Here is a 23091-nt window from a genome sequence, read left to right as displayed (position 1 = left end):
AAATTTCTATTTTATTTTCCAACATGCTTTTTTTATTAATAAATTCAAGGAGATATTTTAATAATGTTTCTAAATATTATAACATGTTTTCTTGGTGATGACATTTTAATTAAAATACATATTTTATTTCATATAAAATAGATTTTATTTCTATATGTGGTTTCTAGTAATCTTCTTAAAACAATCTCTATTTTTGTAAGGCTGCCAAATCTGCCTTTTTTTGATATGAGAAACAATGGAGATTACTGACATCTAAAATTTTGTTACAGAGGGGAAAACTGATCTTTTTCATGTAACTTAAAAGAGTTAGGACCTTGTTTTTAGGCTAATAAGAAAAACAGGCATTGATGATGTATACATCTGTCTTAACTGAAAGAATGAAATGAGGTGCTGAAAGAATTTATGTAGAGAGAGCAGTGAGTTTTTCATTCGGCTTTCTTTTTAGAGGTACTGTTTTTATAGAATCGCATTCACTTATTTGAAGAAAACGCTATTCTCTGGACCATGTTTTTGAAGGCTTGCTGCACTTGCTGATTTCTTAGGGTGTATATAAATGGATTCAAAAGAGGAGCCACTGAGGTATTGAGCACAGCCACTCCTTTGCTTAGAGTCACTCTTTCCCTTGCTGAAGGCTTAATGTACATGAAGATGCAGCTGCCATAAGACAGAGAGACAACTATCATGTGGGAGGAACACGTGGAAAAGGCTTTTTTTCTTTGATTTGTGGAAGGAATTCTCAGAATTGTCTGGATAATATATGTGTAAGATAGAATAACTAATGTTAAAGTGACCATGAGTGTTACCACAGCTAAAAATAATGCCATGAGTTCTAGAAAGTGAGTGCTTGTGCAGGAAAGCTGCAGGATGGGAGAAGCATCACAGATGAAATGATCAACTATATTGGAGCCACAGAAATCCAATCGCAGCAGCAGGATTATTGGTGGAAAGATGATCAGGAATCCTGCAAGCCAGGAGCTAAAGACAAGAAGTATACAGACTTTACTGCTCATGATGGTGGTGTAATGCAGAGGTTTGCAGATGGCCACATAGCGGTCATAGGACATGGCAGCCAGGAGATAAAATTCCGTCACCCCCAAGAAAATGAAGAAAAACAGCTGAGCCACACAGCCGTTATAAGAAATGGTTCTGTCCCCGGTCATGATTGCGACAAGGAATCTGGGAATGCAGGCAGACGTGAATGATATTTCTAGGAATGAGAAGTTTCGAAGGAAGAAATACATTGGAGTCTGCAGATGGGGATCTGAAAGTGTGAGGGTGATGATGACCAGGTTCCCAGTCACGCTTAGCATGTAGGTAACAAGAAGAAATAGGAAGAGTACAACCTGCCACTTTGGATCACTTGTCAATCCAAGAAGGATAAACTTGGTAACTTCTGTGTAATTTCTCATTATTTTCCTTCATTATAATAATATTCTTTGTTTTAGCTGTAAAACAGATGAAGAAATTTTTTAAAAAAATTATGGCACCAGCAAAGGAATACACACACACACACACACACACACGCACACACACACACAATATTGCTTCCTTGTACTTTTAGGGGAAAATTTTTTAGTAGTATATAGTAAAAAAAGACTTTTAAATTTTGCAATTTATTATGTCATGCATTAATTCACTATCCTGTATTTCCTTCATTTTTCTCACACATATCAGTAAAAAAAGCTTTCTTCTGAATGCTTCAATATATTCCTGAAAAAAAAGAGAAAAGGAGGATCAAATCTCTGATTTTAAAACTTCAAATAAAACTGAGAGCTTACCTCCAGTGTATCCCAATATTATTGAAGATATACTTTTATTGCTTTCTGCTTCATACAAATTTTAAATTTTCTATTTTGTATAAACATTTCTTTTTCCTTATCCATTTGAAACTTTTACAATCTGTGGAGATATCTTAGTAACTTAGTTGTCCAACTGGTAGAGTAACATGTCCCTGATAATAGTATAGCACTAGAGCCACATATATATCAATGCACAAAAGTGAAAAGTGAAAGTGAAGTCTCTGAGTTGTGTCCAACTCTTAGCGACCCCATGGACTGCAGCCTACCAGGCTCCTCCGTCCTTGGGATTTTCCAGGCAAGAGTACTGGAGTGGGGTGCCATTGTCTTCTCCAATATATATATATATATATATATATATATATATATATATATATATATAAAATACATAAAAGTAGTACTTTTACTTGTCTTAATTTTAATTTTTTGTAAACTACTAGCATCCTTACTTATTTCCAAAATCATTTGGCACTTCTCCACAATCTCGCCTATTTTTTTCCTAAGGGGTAATGAAAAGGAACAGTAAACATTCAAGGTAAGTTTTGGAGAGGCAAAGATTCTCTTTCTTTTTCTACTTCTTTCCTCTTTTTTCTATTTTTTTGCTTGTATAATAACTCGATATTATACAGAGTTTGTTTAATTATTTAATCCTTATTTAGTATTATTTTCCACTAAAACTTTAGATATGCTGTCATCTAATATAATTCTTTTTAATAGTTTATATCTAGAAAGACTGCCTAAGTCTGCAACGCCTCATGTGTTTTCTATAGTCTTCAGAGGTTTTAGAGCTTTCAAAAAATACTATTTTCTCAGTATCAGCCAATTAATTCAATATGTTAATAAACTTACTTAGATTCTTTACTTATAAAATTTCTGGGAGGGATATATTCCCACTTTCAGTCTTCTCTTTCTGGTCATAAAATAAGCTATTTTTTTGTCTTTTGCCTTTATATGATGAATGCTAACTTTCTCTATATAAAAAATGTGCAAAGCTAGTATTAAAAGAATATCTATAATTGTTAAAACACATCAAGTGTATTATTTTGAATAATGTACAAAAATGATTACATGATGTCTTGATATTTATATTAAAATGATTATGGAAAGATATGTAGACAAGAACACAAAAATGATGAAAGTCCTGTTAATCACAAAATATTTATGCTATAATGAATAAAAATGTTGCATAAAATTATTAAATAGTAGCTTCAAATTTTTCTTTATATATTGCATATAAATGTGTGGTTTAATTTTATTTATACATAGTACATAATTGAGATTATTTGTATAAGCATAATTATATACTATTAAGGCCAATTTATATTTTTGTAAAAAGCTATCAAAGAAGTACTTACATTTATGGTAAATATGACTGGTTAGTATCACTTTTTTTTATTTTATGTTTTAACTTTACAATATTGCATTGGTTTTGCCATATATCAACATGAATCCACCACAGGTATACACGTGTTCCCCATCCTGAACGCTCCTCCCTCCTCCCTGCCCATACCATCCCTCTGGGTCATTCCAGTGCACCAGCCCCAAGCATCCAGTATCGTGCATCGAACCTGGACTGGCGACTCGTTTCATATATGATATTATACATGTTTCAATGCCATTCTCCCAAATCGTCCCACCTTCTCCCTCTCCCACAGAGTCCAAAATACTGTTCTATACATCAGTGTCTATGGGGTCGCTAAGGGTTGGACACGACTGAGCGACTTCACTTTCACTTTTCACTTTCATGCATTGGAGAAGGAAATGGCAACCCACTCCAGTGTTCTTGCCTGGAGAATCCCAGGGATGGGGGAGCCTGGTGGGCTGCTGTCTATGGGGTCACACAGAGTCAGACACGACTGAAGAGACTTAGCATAGCATAGCATAGCATAGCATACAGTATCACTTCTAATAGCTTCTTTAATTTGCTTCAACTAAGTACTTTGGGATTTTTCAAAAGCTTTTGCAATCTGTTTCCCCTTTGTCATCATATATTTGTAACCAAATAACCAAAATATCAATAATGAAGAATAACTGTAAGACCCCCCTCTACAATATTTACACAAAGGGTATGTATCAACACACTTCTAAATAGTAAAGCAAATGTCTCCAGTCTCTAAAGATCTCAGTGCCCAGGATTATTTCCTACCTATTGTCACTTAAAGAAGTATTATCTTAGTACTTGATATAATTGAAATGAAAGCTGATGTAATGTCGTTTCAAGCTTGGTGAGCAAGATGATACAATTTTTTATGAAGAAGTAATATTATTCAAGTTAGCCATGCTTTTATCTGCGCTATTACAATGGACTCAGGGGGATTAATTGATGAAAAAAACAAACTGCACAATGGAGATTGGTCTCAAGACACCAACCACTAAACAGTGGTCCAAACTAGTAAATAATTTCAAATAAAATATTTAGGTGAGAGTGGCCTGAAATTGGAGCAGGAATATATATAGAAAGATATACATTTTCATAATAATCCAAAACTTCATAAGGAGTAGAAACAATAACCAAGCAGTAGATAAGTAGATAAGAGATAAGCAGGTCTTAAGTGCCAACAGACTAGGCTGTGAACAAGTGAAAGTGTTAGCTGCTCAATTGTGTCTGACTCTCTGCAACCCCATGGACTGTAGCTCAGAAGGCTCCTTGTCCCTGAAATTCTCCAGGCAAGAATACTGAAGTGGGTTGCCATTCTCTTCTCTAGTGGATCTTCCTGACCCAGGGATAAAATCCAGGTTTCTTTACAGACTGAGCCACCAGGGAAGCCCCATGAAAAAGTTGTTTTTTCTCAAATCATAAAGAAAACATGATGATGTTTAAGGCATCCATTATTCTACACTATAAGGTATCAATTATTCTACACTATAAGAGATGTCAGGCTTATTTTTAAGTTTTTATATATTTTCATTGAATGTTGACATAAAATATTTGATCATGATTAGACCCATTACCATTGATTCATTAAATAATTATTTTTGACATTTTTCTGAGAATATAGAGGTGACAAAGATAGCTTTCTACATAATTTTCACTTCTTTCAAAAAATTGTGAGAATTCTACATTGTTTTTGAAATCTCAGATTCCCTTTCTCTTGTCCAATATAAGCAGTATTCTTTCCCAGCATTTTCTTGCTCACTGCTTTGATCTGAAAAGTTGTCTATAATATTCCATTCACATTAAGTTTTTGAGATTTATATTATGTTGCTTTTTAATCCAGGAGTTCCATATAATGTATAGCTTAAATTAAATGAAACCTGGGATTATTTAATGATCTTAATAGAAATTCCTGAACAAAGAATTTTAAATTATTTTTACTGTTTCTTTGGGAGACAAATGAAGTTATTCATGGTATATGATTAAGTAATACACAGAATATACTGAAGAAAAAGACTATTAAAAAGAACTTCATTAACATGACAAAAACATACTCATGTTTAATTATAATGTCACAATAGCTTTTGTCTGATGTTTATCTGTAAACCACAGTGTCATTTAAAATTACACATCATGGACAACCTGTCACTAAATAAAGCTACATGGAAAATTAATGTATAAGTCCTCATCTTAGCTTGCTTACATATGCAAAGAGTCTATTTCCAAATAAGGTCAAAGCTTCAGACTCCAGATGGACATGAATTTCTTGAAGAACACTATGCAAACCAGTCAAGTACCGAAAACAAATACTTCTTAGGACAATGTTAAACAATAACATATCTGCACTGAGCATAGCAATTCACGTGCTTTCAAAGTTTTTCATAGAATCTGGTTTTTACCAGTGTTTTCAATAATGGATTATATGAATGTACATGCTCTTAAGAAACAACACCTTAAGACTGGGCTTTGAGGACCATTTTAAGCAGTAAAATCACCAATAAAAATACAAAAATTGAAAAATTATGGCATGAGATATGCCATGAAAAAAGAATGTGTTTAAGACATAAGAGCCGAAAAAACAAAGGAGAGTATTACTTTGTTTAACCTCAGCTGGAAATGTGTGTAAAGGTTTCTTGAATCCAAGACTTAAAGGGCAACTTTAGGAGAAATGTTTAACATGTTTCAATAGTAGATCTCCCACTTTAATTGTCAACCCCATGTCCCTTTTTCCTCTGTTAAAAAAGACACTGGAAAGACATACTTGTTTCAACTCTGGACATCTTAGAGAAAAAGTTTGTTCTGTTAATGAATAGTTTTACTTTCTTTTTTTTTTTCAATTAGAGAATAGTTATTTTATAATATTGTGATGTCTTTTGCCATACATCAACATGAATCAGCATTAGGTATATATATATCACCTCCTTCTTGAACCTCCCACCCACATCCATCCCTATCCCACCTTGCTAGGTTGTCACAGAGTACTGTCTTTGAGTTCCTCATGTCATGCTCTCATATCATGTCACCCTCTCCTTCCCCAATCAATAGCTTTGAATATGCTGAATAAATTCCAATCAATCTGTCTCTTTAATCTATATATTTAAAACTCTACTTTTTTATAAATGAACTTATGCTATTTCAACTTCTTTTGTAATAAGTTAATTTGAAGTTGAAATGTATTAACCACCTGAGAATCCAGTGGTACTTCTCCCATCTACCCCAGGTGACATGGAAAATCCAGAATTTTTGATAAGTGCACTCATTTCAGTAAATTCAGCATGATATAAAATTGTGTTTCTTTTTCCCTATGCCCAGGGAATTCATCCAAACATAAGTTTCCATATTTATGGTAAAATAAATCAGCAATTAGTTAAAATAATCTAACATCATGTAAAGCATGGTGACTATAGATAATAATTCTGTGTTATGTATTTGAAAGTTGCTAAGAGAGTAGATCTTAAAAGTTCTCATCACAAAAAAATGATTGTAACTATTTGTGGTGGTGGGGTGTTAACTAGACCTATTTTGGTGATTATTTTGTGATTTATACAAATATCTAATCACTATGTTGTACACCTGAGACTAATTCAATGTTATATGTTAATTCTATTTCAATAAAAATAATTTTAAAAAGGAAAGAAAACATAAAACAGATGGGATTCTGTCCATCAACATTTTTATGGCCTTGGAAAAGACAGACACTCTATTATCTGATGGTTGGATAATAGCTTAAACCCATAGTGAGTCTCCCTGAAGCTCACAGACTTCCTCTGCTGGTTCCCAGCTTTGCTGGAATTATCCTGAGTCCTGTGTGTCTGAACCATTGGCCTCCTGAAGTCACAGGAGCAGGCCTTGGTGCTGTCTCTCCTTTCTGGTGCCTCTGGGAGGAGTTTGAAGAACAAGAGCTCTGTCATATTTCTGTTTCCAATGTGTTCCTTCCTGTGACTTCATCTTTGCCCTGCCAGGGAGAAACAGGCCTTGTAACGCTTTACACCTGCTCTTTGAAAACTCCTCAAACCCAGTCCACTTGTTCTCCATTTGTCTGGTGAGCCCAGCCATTGATCTTCTGGAGCTGGACTTGTTTATAAGAAGAGTTTTGCATCCCAGCATTTCAGAGGCCAAAGATAATCTACATTCCTCTGCTGTTGCTGCATTTTGTCTGGCTTGGTTTCATTGTCATCATTAATAAAGGATCAGGAACAAGAGAAGGGCGTCTACTTTCACCATTATTATTCAACATAGTTTGGAAAGTCCTAGATACAGCAATCAGTGAAGGAAAAGAAATAAAAGGAATCCAGATCAGAAAAGAAGTAAAATTCTCACTGTTTGCAGTTGACATGATACTGTACATAGAAAACCCTGAAGATAGTATCAGAAAATTACTAGAGCTAATCAGTGAATTCAGCAAAGTTGCAGGATACAAAATCAGTACACAGAAATCACTTGCATTTCTATATACTAAGAATGAAAATTCAGAAAGAGAAATTAAGGAATCAATCCCATTCACCATTGCAACAAAAGAATTAAATATCTAGGAATAAACTTACCTAAGGAGACAAAGAACTGTACACAGAAAATTACAAGACACTAATGAAATAAATCAAAGATGACATAAAGAGATGGAGAGATATTCCATGTTCCTGGGTAGGAAGAATCAATATTGTGAAATTGACTATACTACCAAATGTAATCTATGGATTCAATATGATCCCTAACAAATTACCAATGGCATTTTTCACAGAACTAGAACAAAAATTTCACAATTCATAGGGAAGCACAAAAGACCCAGAATAGCCAAAGCAGTCTTGAGAAGGAAGAATGGAGCTGAAGGAATCAACGTTCCTGACTTCAGATTACACTACAAAGCTGCAGCCCATCAAGATAGTATGGTACTGGCACAAAAACAGAAATATAGACCAAGGGAACAAGATAGAAAGCCCAGAAATAAACCCATGCACCTATGGGTACCTTATTTTTGACAAAGGAGGCAAGAATATACAATGGGGCAAGGACAGCCTCTTCAATAAATGGTGCTGGGAAGACTGGACAGCTACATGTAAAAGCATGAAATTAGAACACTTCCTAACACAACATACAAAGATAAACCCAAAAAGGATTAAAGATCTAAATGTAAGACCAGAAGCTATTAAGCTCTTAGAGGGAAACATAGGCAGAACACTCAGTGAAATAAATTAGAGCAAGATCCTCTATGACCCACCTCCTAGAGTAACAGAAATAAAAACAAATGTAAACAAGTGGGACCTGATTAAACTTAAAAGCTTTTGCATATCAAAGGAAACTATCAGTTCAGTTTAGTTCATTCACTCAGTTGTGTCTGACTCTTTGTGACCCCATGAACCGCAGCATGCCAGGCCTCCCTGTCCATCACCAACTTCCTGAGTTTACCCAAACCCATGTCCATTGAGCCAGTGATGCCATCTAACCAGCTCATCCTCTGTTGTCTCCTTCTCCTCCTGCCTTCAATCTTTCCCAACATCAGGGTCTTTTCAAATGAGTCAGCTCTTTGCATCATTTTCTTATAGGAAAGCATAAGCAAGGTGAAAAGACAACCCTCAGAATGAGAGAAAATAATAGCAAATGAAACAACTGACAAAGGATTAATTTCCAAAATATACAAGCACCTTATACAACTCAATGCAAACAACCCAATCAAAAAGTGGGAAAAATACCTAAAGAGACGTTTCTCCAAAGAAGACACATAGATAACAAACACATGAAAAGATGCTCAACATTGCTCATTATTAGAAAAATGCAAATCAAAACTGCAATGAGATATCACTTGACACTGGCTAGAATGATCATCATCAAAAAGTCTACAAACAATAAATGCTGGAGAGGGTGTGGAGAAAAGGGAACACTCTTGCACTGTTGGTGGTAATGTAAATCGATTCAGCCACTATGCAAGATGGTATGGAGATTACTTTAAAAAACTGGGAATAAAACCACATGATCCATCAATCCCACTCCTAGGCATATAACCTGAGGAAATCAAAACTGAAAAAGACATATATGTCCCATTGTTCATTGCAGCACTATTTACAATAGCTAGAACATGGAAGCAACCTAGATGTCTATTAACAGATGAATGGATAAAGTTGTGGTACATATACACAATGGAATATTACTCGGGCACAAAAAGGAACGCATATGAGTCAGTTCCAATGAGGTGGATGAACCTAGAACCTATTATACACAGTGATATGAGTCAGAAAGAGAAAGATAAATATCATATTCTAACATATGTATGGTTTCCGTGTGTCTGCCCTCTGATGCCCTCTTGCAACACCTACCATCTTACTTGGGTTTCTCTTATCTTGGGTGTGGGGTACCTCTTCACAGCTGCTCCAGCAAAGCGCAGCTGCTGTTCCTTACCTTGGACGAGGGGTATTTCCTCACCGCCGCCCTTCCTGACCTTCAACGTGGGATAGCTCCTCTAGGCCCTCCTGCGCCCGTGCAGCCAAGGCTCCTTGGACGTGGGGTTGGTCCTCCCGGCTGTCGCCCCTGGCCTTGGGCATTGGGTAGCTCCTCCCGGCCACTGCCCCTGGCCTTGGGCATGGGGGCGTGGAGTAGCTCCTCCCAGCCGCTGCCCCTGACCTCGGACTTGGGTAGCTCTTCTCCGCCGTTCCTGCGCTGTCACAGCCTGACACTCTCGGCCACTGCCCCTGACTTCGGATGTGGGGTACCTCCTCTTGGCTGCCGCCCTTCGGGCCTGGGGTCCTCCCTGCTGCTGTCCCTGACCTCGGACGTGGGGTAGCTCCTCCCAGCTGCCGCCCCTGACCTCAGATTTGGGTAGCTCTTATCGGCCGTTCCTGTGCCGTCTCAGCCTGGCACTCTCGGCTGCTGCCCCTGACTTTGGATGTGGGGTAACTCCTCTTGGCTGCCGCCCTTCGGGCATGGGGTCCTCCCTGCTGCTGCCCCTGACCTCGGATGTGGGGTAGCTCTTCTCGGCCGGGCTTAGTGCACTGGTCGCAGCCACCGCCGCACTTAGTGCGCCGGACGCAGCTGCCGCCGCGCTTAGACCCAAGATGGGCTAGTCATGGTGGAGAGATCTGACAGAATGTGGTCCACTGGAGAAGGGAATGGCAAACCACTTCAGTATTCTTGCCTTGTGAACCCCATGAACAGTATGAAAAGGCAAAATGATAGGATACTGAAAGAGGAATCCCCCAGGTCAGTAGGGGCCCAATATGCTACTGGAGATCAGTGGAGAAATAACTCCAGAAAGAATGAAGGGATGGAGCCAAAGCAAAAAGAATACCCACCTGTGGATGTGACTGGTGATAGAAGCAAGGTCCAATGCTGTAAAGAGCAATATTGCATAGGAACCTGGAATGTCAGGTCCACGAATCAAGGCAAATTGGAAGTGGTCAAACAAGAGATGGCAAGAGTGAATGTTGACATTCGAGGAATCAGCGAACTCAAATGGACTGGAATGGGTGAATTTAACTCAGATGACCATTATGTCTACTACTGCGGGCAGGAATCCCTCAGAAGAAATGGAGTAGCCATCATGGTCAACAAAAGAGTCCAAAATGCAGTACTTGGATGCAGTCTCAAAAACGACAGAATGATTTCTGTTCATTTCCAAGGCAAATCATTCAATATCACAGTAATCCAAGTCTATGGCCCAACCAGTAACGCTGAAGAAGATGAAGTTGAATGGTTCTATGAAGACCTACAAGACCTTTTAGAATTAACACCCAAAAAAGATGCCCTTTTCATTATAGGGGACTGGAATGCCAAAGTAGGAAGTCAAGAAACACCTGGAGTAACAGGCAAATTTGGCCTTGGAATACGGAATAAAGCAGGCAAAGGAGGAGCTAAGATGGCGGAGGAATAGGACAGGGAGACCACTTTCTTTCCCACAAATTCATCAAAAGAACATTTAAATGCCAAGTAAATTCCACAAAACAACTTCTGAATGTCAGCAGAGGACATCAGGCACCCAGAAAAGCAACCCATTGTCTTTGAAAGGAGGTAGGAAAAAATATAAAAGACAAAAAAAAAAAAAAAAAAAAGAGACAAAAGAGGGAGGGACAGAGCTCCATCCCGGGAAGGGAGTCTTAAAAAGAGAGAAGTTTCCAAACACCAGGAAACACTCTCACTGCCGAGTCTGTGCCAAGCCTTGGAAGCACAGAAGGCAACATAACAGGGAGGAAAAATAAATAAACAAAATCCACAGATTACGAGCCCAGTGGTAACTCCTCCAGCAGAGAAGCAGTGCAGACGCCTGCACCCGCCACTAGCAAGTGGGGGCTGGGCAAGGAGGAGTGGGCTGCACCCTTAGAGTAAGGATCTGGCCTGACTCCCCTGAGCGCTATCTGAGCGAACTAATTAGAGCTAGCAAACCAGACTGTGGGATAGCTACCACGCGGAAAGCCAGCCCAAACCTAAGACACAGCCAGGCCCGTGCACAGAACAAAGGACTGAACAGAGATAGCCGGCTGCAGACCATCCCCCTCCAGTGACAGGCAGCCAGAGCTGGAAGGGGGCAATCGCAGCCCCAGAGAGACATTATCTACAAAACTGTAAGCAGGCTTCTTTGCTAACTAAGACTTCTTGGGGTTCTGGACGGTCAACATCCGCCTGAGGAAGTGTGCCGGTTGTACACCCAGAAAACCGAGCGGCAGGGAGGCAATAAGTCGCAGCAACTGCACTCGCCAAACACCTCATCACCTGAGCTGCACAGACTTGGGAAGGGCACAAAACGCAGGCCCAACAGAGTCTGCGCGTCTCAGGACAACCTGAGTGCCTGACCTGAGTGGCTTAGACCTGGGAGGTGCAAGCAGCCCAGGGCCAGCCTCAGACGGTTCCCTGTGGAGCAACCTAGAGCCTGAGCAGTGTGGGCAGGGAGGCTACATGTGCTGTGAGCGGGGGCAGGCCCAGTGTGGCTAAGGCACTGTGAGCACACACCAGTGTTATTTGTTTGCAGCATCCCTCCCTCCCCACAGTGCGACTGAACAAGTGAGCCTAAAAAAAAAAAAAAAGTGTCCACCACCACCCACTTTGTATCAGGGCGGAAATCAGACACTGAAGAGACCAGCAAACAGAAGAAGCACAGAGGGAACCCCTTGGAAGCGACAGGCAATAGATTAAAACCCTGTCATTAGTACCGACTACATAGAAAGGGGCCTATAGGTCTTGAGAAATATAAGCTGGACCAAGGAACTAGCCGAAAATGAACTGACCCCACAATACCCACACCACCACCAGAGAAAGTCCTAGATATATTTTTACTATTTTTACAATCATTCTTTCTTTCTTTTTAATTTTTTTTAACATTTTTAAGTCCTCTATTACTCCTTTAATTTTCACTTTTATAGCCTATTACTTTGCAAAAAAAAGGCCCCTAATTTTTTTTAAAAGCAAACTTCATATATATATTATTTATAATTTTTGTGACCTTGTTTTTTTTTTTTTTCTTTTTCTCTCTCTTTCTTTTTTTTTTTCCTCTTTTTTTCTTCTTTTCTTTAACACTGTATTTTTGAAATTCCAAACTCTACTCTAGATTTTTAATTTTAGCTTTTTGGTATTTGTTATCAATTTTGTACCTATATATTTTTTATATATAATTTTTGTGACTTCTTTTTTTCTCTCTTCCTTTCTCTTCTTCTTTTTTTTTAACACTGTATTTCTGAAATTCCAAACTCCACTCTAGATTTTTAATTTATGCTTTTTGGTATTTGTTATCAATTTTGTACCTATATTTTCTTTATAATTTTTGTGACTTTGTTTTTGTTTGTTTTTTTTTTTCTCTTTATTTTTCATTGTCTTTTCTTTAACATTGTATTTTTGAAATTCCAAACTCTGCTCTAGATTTTTAATTTTTTCTTTTTGGTATTTGTTATCAATTTTGTACCTATATTTTCTTTATAATTTTTGTGACTTTGTTTTTTTTTTTTTCCTCTCTCTTTCTTTTCCTTTTTCTTTGCTTTAACATTGTATTTTTGAAATTCCAAACTCTACTCTAGATTTTTAATTTTTGCTTTTAGGTATTTGTTACTAATTTTGTACCTTTAAGAACCCAAACTTCAGTACCCATATTTTACTTGGGAGCGAGATTACTGGCTTGACGGTTCTCTCCCCATTTGGACTCTCCTTTTTCTCCACCAGGTCACCTGTGTCTCCATCCTAACCCCTTTCTACTCTACCCAACTCTGTGAATTTCTGTGTGTTCCAGATGGTGGAGAACACTTAGGGAACTGATTACTGGCTGGATCTGTCTCTCTCCTTTTCATTCCCCCCTTTTATCCTCCTGGCCACCTCTGTCTCCCTCCTCCCTCTTCTCTTCCGTGTATAACCCCGTGAACATCTCTGAGCGGTCCAGTTGTGGAGTGCACATAAGGAAGTGATTACTGGCTAGCTTGCTCTCTCCTCCATTGATTCCACCTCATCTCATTCGGGTCACCTCTAACCCCGTCCTCCCTCTTCTCTTCTCCATGTAACTATGTGAAACTCTCTGGGTGACCCTCACGATGGAGAAATTTTTCATCTTTAACTCAGATGTTTATCAATGCTGCTGTATAGAAGGAGAAGTTTTGAGACTACTGTAAAAATAAGACTGAAAACCAGAAGCAGGAGGCTTAAGTCCAAACCCTGAGAACACCAGAGAACTCCTGACTCCAGGGAACATTAATTGACAGGAGCTCATCAAACACCTCCATACCTACACTGAAACCAAGCACCACCCAAAGGCCAACAAGTTCCAGGGCAAGACATACCATGCAAATTCTCCAGCAAAATAGGAACACAGCCCTGAGCTTCAATATACAGGCTGCCCAAAGTTACTCCAAAACCATTGACATCTCATAACTCATTACTGGACACTTAATTGCACTCCAGAGAGAAGAAATCCAGCTACACCTACCAGAACACCGACACAAGCTTCCCTAACCAAGAAACCTTGACAAGCCACCTGTACAAACCCAAACAGAGCGAGGAAACTCCACAATAAAGAGAACTCCACAAACTGCCAGAATACAGAAAGGACACCCCAAACTCAGCAATATAAACAAGATGAAGAGACAGAGGAATACCCAGCAGGTAAACGAACAGGATAAATGCCCACCAAACCAAATAAAAGAGGAAGAGATAGGGAATCTACCTGATAAATAATTCCAAATAATGATAGTGAAATTGATCCAAGATCTTGAAATCAAAATGGAATCACAGATAAATAGCCTGGAGACAAGGATTGAGAAGATGCAAGAAAGGTTTAACAAGGACCTAGAAGAAATTAAAAAAAAAAAGTCAATATATAATGAATAATGCAATAAATGAGATCAAAAACACTGTGGAAGAAACAAATAGTAGAATAACAGAGGCAGAATATAGGATTAGTGAATTAGAAGATAGAATGGTAGAAATAAATGAATCAGAGAGGAAAAAGAAAAATGAATTAAAAGAAATGAGGACAATCTCAGAGACCTCCAGGACAATATTAAATGCTACAACATTCGAATCATAGGAGACTCAGAAGAAGAAGACAAAAAGAAAGACCATGAGAAAAAACATGAGGAGATAATAGTTGAAAACTTCCCTAAAATGGAGAAGGAAATAATCACTCAAGTGCAAGAAACCCAGAGAGTCCCAAACAGGATAAACCCAAGGCAAAACACCCCAAGACACATATTAATCAAATTAACGAAGATCAAACACAAAGAACAAATATTAAAAGCAGCAAGCGGAAAACAACAAATAACACACAAGGGAATCCCCATAAGGATAACAGCTGATCTTTCAATAGAAAGTCTTCAGGCCAGGAGGGAATGGCAAGACACACTTAAAGTGATGACAGAAAATAACCTACAGCCCAGATTACTGTACCCAGCAAAGATCTAATTCAAATATGACAGAGAAATCAAGAGCTTTACAGACAAGCAAAAGCTGAGAGAATTCTGCACCACCAAACCAGCTCTCCAACAAATACTAAAGGATATTCTCTAGACAGGAAACACAAAAAGGGTGTATAAACTCGAACCCCAAACAATAAAGTAAATGGCAACGGGATCATACTTATCAGTAATTACCTTAAATCTAAATGGGTTGAATGCCCCAACCAAAAGACAAAGACTGGCTGAATGGATACAAAAACAAGGCTCCTACATATGTTGTCTACAAGAGACCCACCTCAAAACAAAGGACACATACAGACTGAAAGTGAAGGGCTGGAAAAAGATTTTCCATGCAAATAGGGACCAAAAGAAAGCAGGAGTAGCAATACTCATATCAGATAATATAGACTTTAAAACAAAGGGTGTGAAAAGAGACAAAGAAGGTCACTACATAATGATCAAAGGATCAATCCAAGAAGAAGATATAACAATTATAAATATATATGCACCCAACATAGGAGCACTGCAATATGTAAGACAAATGCCAACAAGTATGAAAGGAGAAATTAACAATAACGCAATAATAGTGGGAGACTTTAATATCCCACTCACACCTATGGATAGATCAACTAAACAGAAAATTAACAAGGAAACACAAACTTTAAACAATACAATAGACCAGTAAGACCTAATTGATATCTATAGGACATTTCACCCCCAAACAATGAATTTCACCTTTTTCTCAAGCGCACACGGAACCTTCTCCAGGATAGATCACATCCAGGGCCATAAATCTAGCCTTGGTAAATTCAAAAAAATAGAAATCATTCCAAGCATCTTTTCTGACCACAATGCAGTAAGATTAGATCTCAATTACAGGAGAAAAACTATTAAAACTTCCAACATATGGAGGCTGAACAACACACTGCTGAATAACCAAGAAATCACAGAAGAAATCAAAAAAAAAAAAAAATCAAAATTTGCATAAAAAAGAATGAAAATGAAAACACTACAACCCAAAACCTGTGGGACACTGTAAAAGCAGTGCTAAGGGGAAAGTTCATAGCAATACAGGCATACCTCAAAAAACAAGAAAAAAGTCAAATAAATAACCTAACTCTACACCTAAAGCAACTAGAAAAGTAAGAAATGAAGAACCCCAGGGCTAGTAGAAGGAAAGAAATCTTAAAAATTAGGGCAGAAATAAATGCAAAAGAAACAAAAGAGACCATAGCAAAAAGCAACAAAGCCAAAAGCTGGTTCTTTGAAAGGATAAATAAAGTTGACAAACCATTAGCCAGACTCATCAACAAACAAAAGGAGAAAAATCAAATCAATAAAATTAGAAAGGAAAAGGGAGAGACCATAACAGACAACACAGAAATACAAAGGATCATAATCAGCAATTATATGCCAATAAAATGGACAACGTGGAAGAAATTGACAAATTCTTAGAAAAGTACAACTTTCTAAAAGTGGACCAGGAAGAAATAGAAAATCTTAACAGACCCATCACAAGCACGGAAATTGAAACCGTAATCAGAAATTGTCCAGCAAACAAAAGCCCAGGTCCAGACGGCTTCACAGCTGAATTCTACCAAAAATTTAGAGAAGAGCTAACACCTATCCTACTCAAACTCTTCCAGAAAATTGCAGAAGATGGTAAACTTCCAAACTCATTCTATGAGGCCACCATCACCCTAATACCAAAACCTGACAAAGATGCCACAAAAAAAGAAAACTATAGGCCAATATCACTGATGAACATAGATGCAAGAATCCTTAACAAAATTCTAGCAATCAGAATCCAACAACACATTAAAAAGATCATACACCATGACCAAGTGGGCTTTATCCCAGGGATGCAAGGATTCTTCAATATCCGCAACTCAATCAGTGTAATACGCCATATTAACAAATTGAAAAATAAAAGCCATATGATTATCTCAATAGATGCAGAGAAATCCTTTGACAAAATTCAACATCAATTTATGTTAAAAAACTCTCCAGAAAGCAGGAATAGAAGGAACATACCTCAACATAATAAAATCTATATATGACAAAGCCACAGCAAACATTATTCTCAATGGTGAAAAATTGAAAGCATTTCCTCTAAAGTCAGGAACAAGACAAAGGTGCCCACTCTCACCACTACTATTCAACATAGTTTTGGAAGTTTTGGCCACAGCAATCAGAGCAGAAAAAGAAATAAAAGGAATCTAAATTGGAAAAGAAGAAGTAAAACTCTAACTGTTTGCAGATGACCTGATCCTCTATATAGAAAACCCTAAAGAATCCACCATAAAATTACTAGAGCTATTCAATGAATATAGTAAAGTTGCAGGATATAAAATCAACACAGAGAAATCCCTTGCATTGCTATACACAAATAATGAGAAAATAGAAAGAGAAATTAAGGAAACAATTCCATTCACCATTGCAACGAAAAGAATAAATACTTAGGAATATATCTACCTAAAGAAACTAAAGACCTATATATAGAAAACTATAAAACACTGGTGAAAGAAATCAAAGAGGACACTAATAGATGGAGAAATACACCATGTTCATGGATTGGAAGAATCAATATAGTGAAAATGAGTATACTACCCAAAGCAATCTACAGATTCAATGCAATCCCTATCAAGCTACCAATGGTATTCACAGAGCTAGAACAAATAATTTCACAGTTTATATGGAAATACAAAAAACCTTGAATAGCCAAAGCAATCTTGAGAAAGAAGAATGGAACTGGAGGAATCAACCTGCCTGACTTCACGCTCTACTACAAAGCCACAGTCATCAAGACAGTATGGTACTGGCACAAAGACAGAAATATACATCAATGGGACAAAATAGAAAGCCTAGAGATAAATCCATGCACCTATGGACACCTTATCTTTGACAAAGGAGGCAAGAATATACAATGGATTAAAGACAATCTCTTTAACAAGTGGTTCTGGGAAAACTGGTCAACCACTTGTAAAAGAATGAACTAGAACACTTTCTAACACCATACACAAAAATAAACTCAAAATGGATTAAATATCTAAACATAAGACCAGAAATTATAAAACCCTTAGAGGAGAATATAGGCAAAACACTCTCTGACATACATCACAGCAGAATCCTCTATGACCCACCTCCCAGAATATTGGAAATAAAAGCAAAAATAAACAAATGGGGCCTAATTAAACTTAAAAGCTTCTGCACAACAAAGCAAACTATAAACAAGTTTAAAAGACAGCCTTCAGAATGGAAGAAAATAATAGCAAATGAAGTAACTGACAAACAACTAATCTCAAAAATATACAAGCAATTCCTACAGCTCAATACCAGAAAAATAAATGACCCAATCAAAAAATGGGCCAAAGAACTAAATAGAAATTTCGCCAAAGAGGACATACAGATGGCTAACAAGCACATGAAAAGATGCTCAACATCACTCATTATCTGAGAAATGCAAATCAAAACCCCTATGAGGTACCATTTCACTCCAGTCAGAATGGCTGCAATCCAAAAGTCTACAAGCAATAAATGCTGGACAGGATGTGGAGAAAAGGGAACCCTCTTATACTGTTGGTGGGAATGCAAACTAGTACAGCCACTATGAAGAACAGTGTGCAGATTCCTTAAAAAAACTGGAAATAGAACTGCCTCATGATCCAGCAATCCCACTACTGGGCATACACACTGAGGAAACCAGAATTGAAAGAGACACATGTACCCCAATGTTCATCGCAGCACTGTTTATAATAGTCAGGACATGGAAGCAACCTAGATGTCTACCAGCAGATGAATGGATAAGAAAGCCATACACAATGGAGTATTACTCAGCCATTAAAAAGAATACTTTTGAATCAGTTCTAATGAGGTGGATGAAACTGGAGCCTATTATACAGAGTGAAGTAAGCCAGAAAGAAAACACCAATATAGTATACTAATGCATATATATGGAATTTAGGAAGATGGTAACAATAACCCTGTATACGAGACAGCAAAAGAGACACAGATGTATAGAACAATCTTTTGAACTCTGTGGGAGAGGGAGAGGGTGGGATGATTTGGGAGAACGACATTGAAACATGTATAATATCATATATGAAACGAGTTGCCAGTCCAGGTTCGATGCACAATACTGGATGCTTGGGGCTGGTGCACTGGGATGACCCAGAGGGATGGGATGGGGAGGGAGGAGGGAGGAGGGTTCAGGATGGGGAACACATGTATACCTGTGGCGGATTCATTTTGATACATGGCAAAACCAATACAATAAAGGAAAAAAAAAAGTGAAAGAGGAGAGTGAAAAAGTTGGCTTAAAGCTCAACATTCAGAAAACTAATATCATGGCATCCGGTCCCATCACTTTATGGGGAATAGATGGGGAAACAGTGGAAACAGTGTCAGACTCTATTTTTTTGGGCTCCAAAATCACTGCAGATGGTGACTGCAGCCATGAAATTAAAAGACGCTTACTCCTTGGAAGGAAAGTTATGATCAACCTAGATAGCATATTCAAAAGCAGAGACATTACTTTGCCAACAAATGTCAGTCTAGTCACGGCTATGGTTTTTCCTCTGGTCATGTATGGATGTGAGATTTGGACTGTGAAGAAGGCTGAGCACTGAAGAATTGATACTTTTGAACTGCCGTGTTGGAAAAGACTCTTGAGAGTCTCTTGGACTGCAAGGAGATCTAACCAGTCCATTCTGAAGGAGATCAGCCCTGGGATTTCTTTGGAGGCAATGATGCTGAAGCTAAAACTCCGGTACTTTGGCCATCTCATGCGAAGAGTTGACTCATTGGAAAAGATTCTGATGCTGGGAGGGATAGGGGGCAGGAGGAGAAGGGGACGACAGAGGATGAGATGGCTGGATGGCATCACTGACTCAATGGACGTGAGTCTGAGTGAACTCTGAGAGTTGGTGATGGACAGGGAGGCCTGGCGTGCTGCGATTCATGGGGTCTGGAAGAGTCGGACACAACTGAGCGACTGAACTGAATGAACATATATATATGGAATCTAGAAAAATGGTACTGAAGAACTTATTTCAAGGGCCACTATGGAGAAACAGACATAGTGAATAGATTTATGAACGTGGGTGGAGGTGAGGAGAGGGTGAGATGTATGGAAAGAGTAACATGGAAACTTATATTACCATATATAAAATGGATAGCCAACAGGAATTTGCTGTATGTCTCAGGAAACTCAAACAGGGGCTCTGTATCAACCTAAAGGAATGGGATGGAGAGGGAGATGGGAGTGTGGTTCAAAAGGGAGGGGATATATGTGTACACATGGCTGATTCATGTTGAGGTTTGACAGAAAATAACAAAATTCTGTAAAGCAATTAACCTTCAATTAAAAAAAAATTAAAAGTTTGCCAAAATAGCAAGAAATTGTGAAAATTTTCATATATAAAGCTATTTTTAGTTTTTTCTTGTGTATCATATCCTGGATAATTCCAGACATGTATATGTGCTATAAGCTTAAAAATAGTTTAGGAGTGACAAATGCACACAAGAGAAAAATAGCTCCTTCATATGAGATAATAAAAGGGTCCCTGAACAATGCATGGCTAGCTTCATGAAGCAGAGGGAGATGGATCCTTCTCTTGGCAAGGGAGTCTATGTGGTGCTTCCAAATTCAGCTTTTTAGTCATCTGAATCTATAGAAGCTTCAAACTAATTCTCTGTCCCCAACATTTCCTAGTCAACACACTAATATTCACATGAGACAGGAGGAAAAGTTTTGAATTAAATCATTTATATAATTAAGGAGACTATAGGACCAGGATTTATTATTGGTAATGCCATCTCCTTGGTTATGAGATGATTGAAATATTAAAGTTATATGTATCTTTTTCTTTTAGCTCTCAGATGCATTTTGAAGATGCCAGCACAGTGCACAGGCCTCCTATTCATTACGCAAGCTTCATCAATCTTGTTTTATTAAGCACTTAATTCTAAGTGACTTCTCCCTTGCTAGTATCGTGTAGAGTACCAAGGTTTCATTGTCTAATGAAGTCATTATTGACTTCAGAACAAACACTTTAACTAATTGGTTAGATCCTTATTGTTTTGAGTATCTGTTATTCATACACTGTCTATTTATCAAGGGCATGTTAGATTAAAAGTTCTATTTTTGTAAGATTTCCCATTTATTTCTATTACTCATGAAATATTAAATAATTGTGGTTAATGGAAGTGGTTATTTTATAAAAGTCAACATTGAGGTCTTCTATGGGATACAAAGATGAACATAGCAATTCTCAAGAGAGATTCACTATATAGGAGAATTAGGAGGCTACTGAGAATGCCAAGTATGGCTTCCAGAAATCCCTCATGGTCTATACCTTAGCAGAGATTTGGCCTTGACTTTGCTTAATTCCCAGGAGATCAATGTATGACTTTCTTTATAGGTCAAAACAACTGGACGTGAAAAATTTGAGCTATTTGTGCAGCCAGAGAAATACCAGATCCTAGTTTAAGTATCTATGCTCATAATACCCAATATTGTCATATTCCTTGCAGTTCTCTCTTTAAATATTGCTCCCTTAAACTTCTAGACCAACTTTATTGAAAAGGAGGATAGTGTATTTCCACATCTTCTATAGGTTTCTGACATTGTTTTTATTTCCTGAACTATTTCCCTTGAGTCACCATAAAATAGAGAAAATTTAGTGAAATTTGATTAATGTGACATTTGCTAGTGTCTGGCAGGGAAGCAATGATTTTGCATTTTATTACTCACAGCAGAAATGTGAATATCAGAAATAAGGAGAAGGGATCTGTCATGATTTTAGCAAAACAAATAAACAGAATGATATATCTAGCAGAGATGGAAATTAAGTGAATAGGTTTGTATGCATAGGAGAGGTTTCCCTACACATTTCTGGAACATCCCTCTGGATCAGTTGCCTCATGCAAAAGATAAACGTGGGGCAGAACTTCAAGGGAATAAAATGTTTTTTATAAAGCTTAATAGCTGAAAAATAAGGATGTTCAAACGGAAAATGCACTGGGGTACTATCTGGATGACAGAGCTGCTATGATCTGAGGCAAGTGGTTACTTTTCAGTTTGTGCTTCAATACAAAAAGAAAAGTAGATAAATGCTGCATATCCTGTGGATTCATGTTGATGTATGGCAAAACCAATACAATATTGTAAAGTAATTAGCCTCCAATTAAAATAAATAAATTTATATTAAAATAAAAATTAAAAAAAAGATAAAAAAATAGAAATGTTTTTATATGTATATTCTTAGCAAATCACAGAAGATGCCAAACATTAATGATTTCAATGGAATTATAGACAAATCTTTAAGTGAATATATTTCCTATTAAATAACATAATTAAGCTATTTATTCTATTTTATTATACATATATATAAGTATAGAGCATTCTCATGTTATGTTAATTACTTCATAAATATTAATATTAAAATAAAATTAATAATTTAATCATTAAACATTTTAAAGTTTATTTTATTTGCTAAGAAGATCTTTAATTGATTTATATCATATAAAGTAATGAGTTCTGCACAAAGAAAAATGGGTTACTACTTTAGTCTTTTAAATTTCATTTTTGATCTTTTGAAGGAAATGAGATCATCCGTTTCTGCTTTTTAAGTGGTGGTCCTCTAATAAATACATAATAGAAAAAAAGAAAAATGAATATTTTATAGGATTATTCCAACAAAATTGCAAGGGGTTACATTAAATGTACAAGTGCCACATCCAGAGAGCAGTTTTACTCTGGGATGGGGTTGCTTCTGAGTTGCTGAGAAGTAGCCAAATACATTGAGTTGTGATGTCAGGCTTGCACTGGTGAGGAAGATCTACCAAAATCAACCAGTAACTGGGGAAATTTCTCTAGTGCCAACAGGTAGAGGAGTTTATCTTTCTGTGGATCTTGTCCTTTTTATATTAAAAAAAAAATCCAATTTGTGTTTCTTCATATAAAAAGTAAACGATCAGGCTATACTTTAGGTTAGGAGCTTCTTTTTTTCTATTAGTAAATAAAATTAACTAATTTCTTCATTAAAAAACTGAAATACATACTGTT

The 23091-nt window shown here is 37.3% G+C and overlaps 1 protein-coding gene across 1 annotated transcript; it reads right to left on the bottom strand.

Annotated features, from left to right (window-relative positions):
- Positions 1–278: 278 nt before the first annotated feature.
- LOC102404886 (olfactory receptor 6C75) lies at positions 279–1409 on the bottom strand. The gene has a single exon (XM_006069426.3). The coding sequence runs from the start codon at positions 1407–1409 to the stop codon at positions 471–473; it is 939 nt and encodes a 312-aa protein (XP_006069488.3). The 3' UTR covers positions 279–470.
- Between the last annotated feature and the right edge of the window lie 21682 nt (positions 1410–23091).

The sequence above is a fragment of the Bubalus bubalis genome, chromosome 4 (genome assembly GCF_019923935.1).
Source record: "Bubalus bubalis isolate 160015118507 breed Murrah chromosome 4, NDDB_SH_1, whole genome shotgun sequence".
In the NCBI taxonomy this organism is placed as follows: domain Eukaryota; kingdom Metazoa; phylum Chordata; class Mammalia; order Artiodactyla; family Bovidae; genus Bubalus; species Bubalus bubalis.
Note: the sequence above shows the minus strand (reverse complement) of the source record. Positions and strands in the feature narration are given on the sequence as shown.

What these genes read in the sequence shown, in the direction of transcription:
- LOC102404886 (XM_006069426.3), bottom strand. Translation starts at nt 1,409, where the DNA reads ATGAGAAATTACACAGAAGTTACCAAGTTTATCCTTCTTGGATTGACA.